The sequence below is a fragment of the Epinephelus fuscoguttatus genome, linkage group LG20 (assembly GCF_011397635.1).
Source record: "Epinephelus fuscoguttatus linkage group LG20, E.fuscoguttatus.final_Chr_v1".
NCBI lineage: Eukaryota > Metazoa > Chordata > Actinopteri > Perciformes > Serranidae > Epinephelus > Epinephelus fuscoguttatus.
In genome coordinates, this window is record NC_064771.1 from 19,002,579 (window position 1) to 19,011,369 (window position 8,791).

At 42.2% G+C, this 8,791-nt stretch overlaps 1 protein-coding gene across 1 annotated transcript; it reads left to right on the top strand.

The window, feature by feature from the left end:
- The first annotated feature begins 1,695 nt into the window (after positions 1–1,695).
- pgap3 (post-GPI attachment to proteins phospholipase 3) lies at positions 1,696–8,263 on the top strand. Its single transcript, XM_049562733.1, has 8 exons — positions 1,696–2,094; positions 2,820–2,917; positions 3,482–3,634; positions 4,026–4,088; positions 4,753–4,814; positions 4,944–5,080; positions 5,678–5,882; positions 5,985–8,263. The coding sequence occupies exons 1-8, from the start codon at positions 1,881–1,883 to the stop codon at positions 6,046–6,048; spliced, it is 996 nt and encodes a 331-aa protein (XP_049418690.1). The 5' UTR covers positions 1,696–1,880; the 3' UTR covers positions 6,049–8,263.
- Positions 8,264–8,791: the final 528 nt, after the last annotated feature.

Below are 8,791 nucleotides of genomic sequence, written 5' to 3' on the forward strand. Positions count from 1 at the left end.
GGGCTGTATTTGTTCTTTCTTCCACCACAGGTGTATAACTTTTCTCACGGATTTAACCCTGTATATAGAGAATTTATTTTCTTCTTGTTTTCATTCCTCTTGTGTGGGAGGCCTCTCTTTACAGTCTGCATCAGTCTGGACTGTTACCTGGCTGTGGTTCATCCAGTTACATATCGGACCAGGAAGAGTCTGACTCCCAGGGTCCTGATGGCTGCTGGTGTTTGGACTGTGACGCTTATTTACGGACTTTATTTTGTTTTCAGATTTGGGGGGCTTTCTATTGACATAACCCAAATCTTGGTTTATGCTTTGACTCTCCCTGTTATTGGATTTTGTGACATCTCCATCCTCTGTACCCTGAAGAGGTCTAAGCCTGGGGGAGGAGACGTTCACCCCCAGAAGAAGAAGGCTGTGCAGATCATCATCAACAACCTTGTTGTTACCTTTACTTCCTATTTTCCTCCTACCATTAGTTTGTTGGTGTTTCAGTTTGTGAGCTTGGATATCAAGACCATTCAGTGTCTTGTGGTGGTTCCAGCGATGGGCATCCCTTTAATAGGAATTACAGCATCACTATTGCTGTATTTGAACAATCTTGGAAAACTGCACTGGCTAAAATGTTGGAAGCAGAAATGAACCAATCATGTTGTAGATATTTTCCCAGCTGTGCAGAATAATAATAATTCATAAGGCACCATATTTATTGTAGCTGCATACAGTGCAATAAGCTGCAGAGGGAAACCTTTTTAGATTTCATCCATAAAGCCTTTTAATAAACCAGCTTCCTTCTTGTATTTATCGATGACACTGCATCATACTGCATGGTATGATTTGTGTGGTTGTTACGTAATTTCATTACTAATATTAATATTTTGATATCATTTTGATCTATATCTATATTTGTTGTGTGTGTTGTTTCTTTAACCTTTTGAGGGAGTAATGTCTATTTCATTGTGTTGTCTTGATAGGGTACCAGGCTTAGCAGGCTTAGTCGATTTATTTCCACTGTGTGAAGACCCTGAGGTCAAAAATACCAAATTTGTTTGACTAAGAGTGCTTGAGGAATGCCTTTTTAATTGTTAAGAATAAATGAATTGTAACTTTGATATTTGTATTGCAACTACATGGGTTAAAACACAGAGAATAAATGCTATGATATATTTCTTTCTGCTGTCTTTATTTACCGAAGAGGCTGTTTCGTTGACCATTTGTAAAACACTGACAATTTTTATTATTACTATTATTAATGTATTTCTTATTCTAATCATTTTATTATTATTATTATTATTATTATTATTATTATTAGCCTATTGTAATTATTATTATTATTAATAATAATGATAATATACAATCAATATTACAATCAATACACGCAATGCACGTACAAAATCAATAGATCAGTGAATCACGTGATCTAGTGACGCGTCACAAAAACAGGAAGTAACACTAGCTGCAACGAAACAGTTTGCCTTCAAAATAAAAACTACCAATATGTCGCTGTACAATATCGATAAAATACCGGTACTGAATCAAGCAAATATGTATGTTAACAAAACAGGAATTATTTATCTACGTTATTTTGGAAACTCAGACCGAATATAAATGATAGTCTAACCATAGGTCGATGTTTAATTACAGTGAGTGTTTTATTTTGAAAATAGCGACCGGAAACGATGTGTGAGAGTGAAACTTGACCCTGATCAGAGGGCAGGGGAGCAGTGGACATACTGTACTGTCACTGTAAAACACTTCAGGCCCGGTTTGTCACCACTAACTCGGAATGGCTGTCTGGTAATGTGGACCGTCGGCTGTGGAAGCCATCGCTGCCGCTGTCGTCCCGCCGTGCCTTCGTGAGTCCTGACGGGCCGAGACCCGCCACCATGGCCTCAGCGTTACCCCGCTGCACATCTGTCAGGCTCCCCGCTGTGGCCACTGCCGTCCTGCTCCTGGTGTCGGTGACCACCGTGCAGTCATCTCAAGGCGACAAGGAGCCGGTTTACCGAGACTGTGTGAAGCAATGTGTCCGGACCAACTGCACCGGAGCTCGGCTACGGGGCTTTCAGTCCTCCCAGCCGAACTACATGGCGCTGACAGGTGAGTTGTTGTTAGTAGGTTAGTTAAGCTAACGTAGCTGCTAGCAGCAGATATCAAACAGCGTGCCCACTTTATAATATCAGGCTGACTTCATCCACTAACTGTCTTTGCTAACATTTAACATTCGCTGTGCGTGCTCAGCCATGGAGCTGCCCTCTGCTGTTTTGCGCGCCATGGCTGCCATGACTTTTCACGTAGTGTATTTTCTTATCTTTGACGTTTCATGAAACGTGACACTGATTCACAACCTGACACGGACCTGAAGTTGAAAGCCAGTTTTTCAGGCTGCGCCAGGTGTCACAAAAGGCCTATTGTAACACCGCCCTCTGTTCACCGTTAGCAATTGTACAGAGTGACTGTGTGAGATTAAAAACAAAACAGCTAAAGAGGAGGCAATAGATACTGTGTAAAGGAGAAACTGACAAGTAGTGCCTCCTTCTCTCCAGGTGCAAATAATAAGAGCACATTTTAGGGCTGCCTTTAACCATTTCTTATTTTATCAACTAAATCACCAAAAGTGTGTCTATATACGTAATGTCAGAAAATGTTGAAAACAGCTCACTGCAACTCCCCTTGGGCACAAAGGTGACAAAAAACAACACATGTGCACTTAATATTTCAATTTTTGTACCTATTATTTGTAGGCTAATCTGAACTTGACCTTTTGACCTGTGTTTGTGCCTGTCAATGGCCTCATCTCCTCTCTCTTTGTTCCTGTGTTCCAGGTTGGACATGTCGTGATGACTGTCGCTATCAATGCATGTGGACCACTGTGGGCCTCTACCAGGCCGAGGGGTACAGAGTCCCACAGTTCCACGGCAAGGTCGGTGGTTATTTCAGAGGCGTCACACCAAGCTGCAACACAAAATCTTAAGTTTCTTTGTAGTGGAGAGAGATCTGGGTTCTATCCTTTCAAAAATCCTCTGTTCTTTTAAATCAGATGTTATCAACTGTATCAGTATGCAGAAGGAAGTGTGCATCTACTCATGAACGAGAGGCTCATGCTCTTCACAGCACAAGATTTAAACATTAAAGGTATCGTCCCCAGTTGAGCTCTAACAGCTAGGTGAGCTAGTAGTAGATGCACGCTTCCTCCTCTGTAGTGATACGGTTGGCAAGTTAGATCTGTGGATTATCCTGACTAACTGGGTCATGATTTCTGGAAAGAGACATCGCTGTTGAGTTTCTCAAATGTATGTTATCAGTGCTTTGAGCACCACAGGCCAAGTGCCATCTTGTTCCATTATACTGAAGAGAAGGCAGACAGCTCTACGGCTGATATCTCTAACACTCTGCAACTCACAGCGAAGAACAAAATTATTAGAACATAACTCCAGAAGTGCTTCAGTGTTGGTTTCATCTGAGTGATGTATTTTATCTCTCACAGTGGCCGTTCGCGCGCTTCCTGTGTTTTGAGGAGCCAGCCTCTGCCCTGGCCTCTCTGCTCAATGGCCTGGCTTGCCTTCTCATGCTGCTGCGCTATCGGAGCACGGTGCCACGCCAGAGCCCCATGTACCACACCATCAACGCCTTCTCTCTGGTGAGATGGAGAAAATGAAAGAACTTAAAATGACAGTTCAGATTTTTTGAAGGCAGCTTCTATAACTTATCTATCCATAATCAGTGTCTTACCCACAATAGATGGCAGTCAGCACGCCCCCAGTTGTACTGGTGCTGAAGCTAAGCATTGTACTACAGTAGAACACATTTTAGCTACCTAAAAAAAAGGCCCATCTAGAGGAATCAGTATCAGTTTAAATGTGAGCTATATATAGAAGATTGTCACAATATTATTGTGAATATTGTTGAACTAAACTGAAAAAGATGGGCCTTTTTTCCACAAATAAATAAACCAATACTACTTTGTCTTTACACTCATGACAAAATGTACCATGCACATTTAACAAGAGCCTGTCTGTGTGTTTCTTTAGGTATCTCTTAATGCCTGGTTCTGGTCTACAGTGTTTCACACCCGGGACACCTATCTTACTGAGGTAAAACTTGCTGACTGCTATAGACTTGGAAGGTTGTGTCGAGTGGTTTGTGTCAAATTGATGGCTGGGAAAAAAAGGTTTTCATGGCCTACCTGTCAGTATGGAGTTGCACTTTCAGCAGAAACAGAGCACATCCTCTGGAGTTTTGTTTATTTCTGCCTGACTGATGCCAAATTGATAATCTCTCACTGTTTAGCCGCAGTTTGGTCCACTTACTCCTGAGAGAAATATCTGTGCAGTCAGCTGGTGAGCTGGCAGCAGCTGATGCTGTTCATATGGAGTGCTGGTGAGAGCCGTTGGGACTCAATATGCAGGCCCAGCGAACCAAAACAATGAGCTGAGCGACCTTTTCACATTGCAGGCACCCAGTTGATTCAGTGTTAATTTAAAAAAGAGATACCACTTGATGCAGCTTTATTGTAAACAGATTGGAGACCTGCTGAAACATCTCATGAAGTGACAGATCTCATGCTGAGATGAGTGTTTCTCTCTTTTATTGGCTAATGAGTTTAGCTAATCAGTAACATCCTAATGCCATTACTGACGAGCCCTCCAGCTGGGCGCCGTATATTTTCAGTAACAGACAAGCCCTTTCCTCTTGAGTGGAATGTAGATTTCTGTTGTCAGTAAATGTGTTTTGTCTTTGTGTGATATTCTCTTTCAGAAAATGGACTATTTCTGTGCAACGGCGGTCATTCTTTACTCAATTTACCTATGCTGTGTCAGGTAAGCTCTCCATGCTTTTCTGTTTATGATGTTAGTGGATATTTACTTTGACTTCTGTCACTGATGATTTCAAGAAGATTGAATTGATTCATCCGTTATAACACTCTCTCTTCACGCTGTCTTTGTCAGGACGTTGGGTCTGAGGCGACCTGGCGTGTCCAGCATGGTGGGAGTCCTGCTCATCCTGGCCTTTACCTCGCATGTGTCCTACCTGACCTTTGTCAGTTTCGACTACGGCTACAACATGGCTGCTAACGCCACCATCGGTACAGCAAATGCTCAAACGTCACATTAAAGCTCATGTTTGGTCATAATGTTTTAAATAGTTGTGTTTTATAATATCTGTACTTGACTAGCATTATCTCATCACAGTTTGCAGAGATACACAACTTGCTTTGTCCTGGGGGCCACTTTTGCAAAACAACAGGAAGCCAGGGGCCAGCTAAATACACAAACATGAATAGTATTTATCTGTTTTTATAATCAATTAATTGTCTATAGCAGCAGCCCTGTGCAAGGTCAAGTGTACACAGGGGTGTTTCTAGAATTTGATGGCACTCAAGGCTCAGTCCTGACCTCTGACGGGGGTCCAGGCATCCAAGCAAGCTCTATTTTGGTGCTATTTATACACTCTGACACCTAATTTACATTCATAGTCTCCAAAAAAATCCCACTGTGGTTTAATTGATATTCATTGTGAATTAGAAATGGTCGACAGGCTAGATTTGGTGGGCTGTAAGTTGAGTATCACTGACCTACAGAATATAATGTCCCTGATCATTGAGTTGACTGCTAAAATTCTGGCGTACTGTTGTCTTTTAAGTGGCTTATGTGTTTTTTTCCTTCTGATTTTGTCTTTAAAGGCATGGTGAACCTCCTGTGGTGGCTGTGTTGGTGCTGGCAGAACCGGCGGACCCTGCCATACTGGTGGAAGTGCGGCCTGGTGGTGCTGCTGCTTCACGGTCTGGCCCTGCTGGAGCTGCTGGACTTCCCCCCGATGCTCTGGGTCCTGGATGCTCATGCTGTGTGGCACCTCAGCACTGTACCAGTGCACTTCCTTTTCTACAGGTTCGTCCACTCACCCGCTCTGCCTTTGTGTCGTAGGCGCATGTGGAAAAGGAAAAATGTCATCATATGTGATAAATGATCCCTGCTTCATTCTCCCTCCAGTTTCCTGATAGACGACAGCCTCTACCTACTAAACACAGAGAAGATGGGCGTCAAAGTCGAATAGGAGGAGCTCATTGCCTCTGCACCACGCCTGCACCCTCGCACCTCTCCAATCAGGGCAGCTGGACACCCGAACACAGACGTAACTCAGCCTCCCAGATGACATGCATGACATCACAATGACTTCCATCAAAGTAGACTTCGTTTACATTTCTCTTGTTCTTATTGTTGTTGTTTTTTTTTAAAAGTATTTCTTTGGGGAGTAACTTCTCTCTTCTTTCGATCACCACTGATGCTTGCTCTACTTAACTTTGCCTTGTTCTTACATGTGCTCGACGGTTCTTTTGCCATTTATCATAACTGCAACACACGAAGGAACAAGTTTTGTGGTCTACAGCAGGAGACCTAGTGTTTTGTACTTCCAACTGTGACAACTGGGATCCATATCGTGCTTCTTTTAACTCTGCTTCTGAAATTGATCCCCTGACCCCATGACTCTGACACGCTTAGCTCTGCACAGATAGCAGTTTGCTGTAGCTGACAATAGATGGCACCAAATCCCAATGCCAGGCCATCACGGTAGCGTCTACTATGTGTGGTCCAGCGTGCGTCTGTGCCAGTAGTGGACTGGCGGACACAGAGAGGTGCCCCTTGTGAAGTGGGAGGGAGTCTGCCAGTGGATTGTTCTAGATAGAGAGGGGGAAGGGGGTTTATGTTTGGAGGCCATTCTAGCTGACTGTGTTTTTTTTTTCTTTTCTCACCATCACACCTTTATTTTTGTGCCTGTGTTGTTTCCACTGCTGCTTTTGTTTCATTCTCATTTTTATCAGCTGCCTTTTTTTAATTCTGTCGTCTTCAACCAATTTGTGTGCTTTATTTTTTTTATTTATTTTTTTTTTACTTTGATTACTTGATTTTGAATTTGGGTGGGATATGCCTGATGATCATGAAATATTATTTTCAATCACCTGGATTGCCTTTATGTGTGAGGAGAAGGAGAAAATGATTGAGGTAGGAGAATAAGCTGCGACAGGAAGCTGGGGGCTTTTTTTTTTTTCTTTTTTTTTTTCCCCACATCAAGAGTTTCAAATAAATTCTGGGGTTAGGCTGTGTGTCTGGATGAGTTTCAGCTGTTTGTTTGATACCTATTAGTTGGATTTGGTTGCATTTCTTGCTGTAATTCCCAGACTTGCACACACACACAACCAGCTGCTGTACAGACAACTGCCCCATCATGTGAAATACTCCACGTCCTTCCATGTCTGCCTTACATACTGTATCATAACCTGCTTATTAATGAGCATGCTTCTTTTTTTTTACTGTTATTTTGAAACCAAATCGTCCTTTTCCTGGCACCAAAACTCTTGAATTCATACCATGTATGGCTTCATCCCTCAGAGCTTCCTTCTCATATGTGCACTTTACGAGTGTGTGTACATTTACGTGCATTTTTTGCCCATGCTTTTGTGTTTCTGTGTGAGAGCAATGAGCAGTACAATATGTGCGTACACGTTGCCTTGACTCGACATTGTGTTGTTTTTGCCACCGTTAACTGAATCACTGTGCGCGTGTGTGTGTGTTAGAGAGAGAGAGCTAGACTGTGCTCGGTCCTTTTGTACAACTACTAATGTGAGAGAGAGAGAGTGTGTGTGTGTGTGTGTGTGTGTGTGTGTGTGTATACAAATATATATATGTTGGAGGTTTGAGGCATGAATGTGTGTGAGACGATGGGTAAATATAGCTTTGCTAACAGCCTGTGATGGGGGTGGGGGGAAGACACGGAGAGGCTGTCATAGGTTTGGGTGGCAAAAAGATTCCTGACATTATAGCAGAGATAATGAACATTATATTGTGTGTGTCCTCAGTTGTAGTTATGTTTGTTGATCACTGGGATTCCAACTATGACAATTACACACCTCTAAAAATCAAACACAAGAACAAAATCTGATTTCAAATCATCACCCATTCGAAACTGAAACTCCACAGACATGAAACTTGTAAATAATCTCATGGGTATCTGTTTTAATAAGTTGAAGATTTCCTTGAGGAATTACCATAAAACAAACTCCTGTTTTTGCTCTGTAAATCATCTCATTGTCCATTTCCGTCTTCCTCACCGACAACCACATCCCTCCACCTCCTCCCTCACTCATCTGCTGCCCCCTGCCTGCTGCCCTGTGCACCATCACCTCTCCCACTGAGAGCACTTTTCCTCCACCTCGCATCTAATATCTGACCAAAAAATCTGGACAAATAAAAGTGTTCTTTGTTGATAAGGAGCAGGAGTTGTTTCTGTCTTTATTCTTCCTGAGAGACTTTTTATCCTGTAAATGTGATTCTCTTCGATAATCTGTCTGAGTGGTTTTCCAAATATGAATAAATATGGGTTTCATACTATAATATGCTTATAATATCCTGTACATGCCAGTGACTAAGGATTGGCTCAACATGTTTGCATGAATGTGTGCCTAAAGAGATCCAGGAACATGGGAGAAAATCAGGATTATTAATATTACATGCAGTGAGGAAGAAGTAATCCCTTACTTAAGTAAAAGTATCAATACAGCAATGTAAAAATACTTCACTACAAGTAAAATCTCACCTCAAACATTCCACTTATGTAGAAGTACTAGTCTAATCAGCTGTGTACTTTAAGACAGTTCACTCTAAAATCAAAAATACCAATCTTCCTCTTACCTGTAGTGCTGTTTATCAGTCTAGATTGTTTTGGTGTGAGTTGCAGAGTGTTTGAGATATCAGCTGTAGAGATGTCTGCCTTCTCTCCAACATAATGGAACTAGATGGCA

Excerpts from the sequence above, each read along its gene's own strand:
- pgap3 (XM_049562733.1), top strand. The coding sequence starts at position 1,881 with ATGGCCTCAGCGTTACCCCGCTGCACATCTGTCAGGCTCCCCGCTGTG. Across the intron at positions 2,095-2,819 it reads GAACTACATGGCGCTGACAG|GTTGGACATGTCGTGATGAC; the intron begins GTGAGTTGTTGT and ends CCTGTGTTCCAG. Across the intron at positions 4,815-4,943 it reads ATTTACCTATGCTGTGTCAG|GACGTTGGGTCTGAGGCGAC; the intron begins GTAAGCTCTCCA and ends TGTCTTTGTCAG.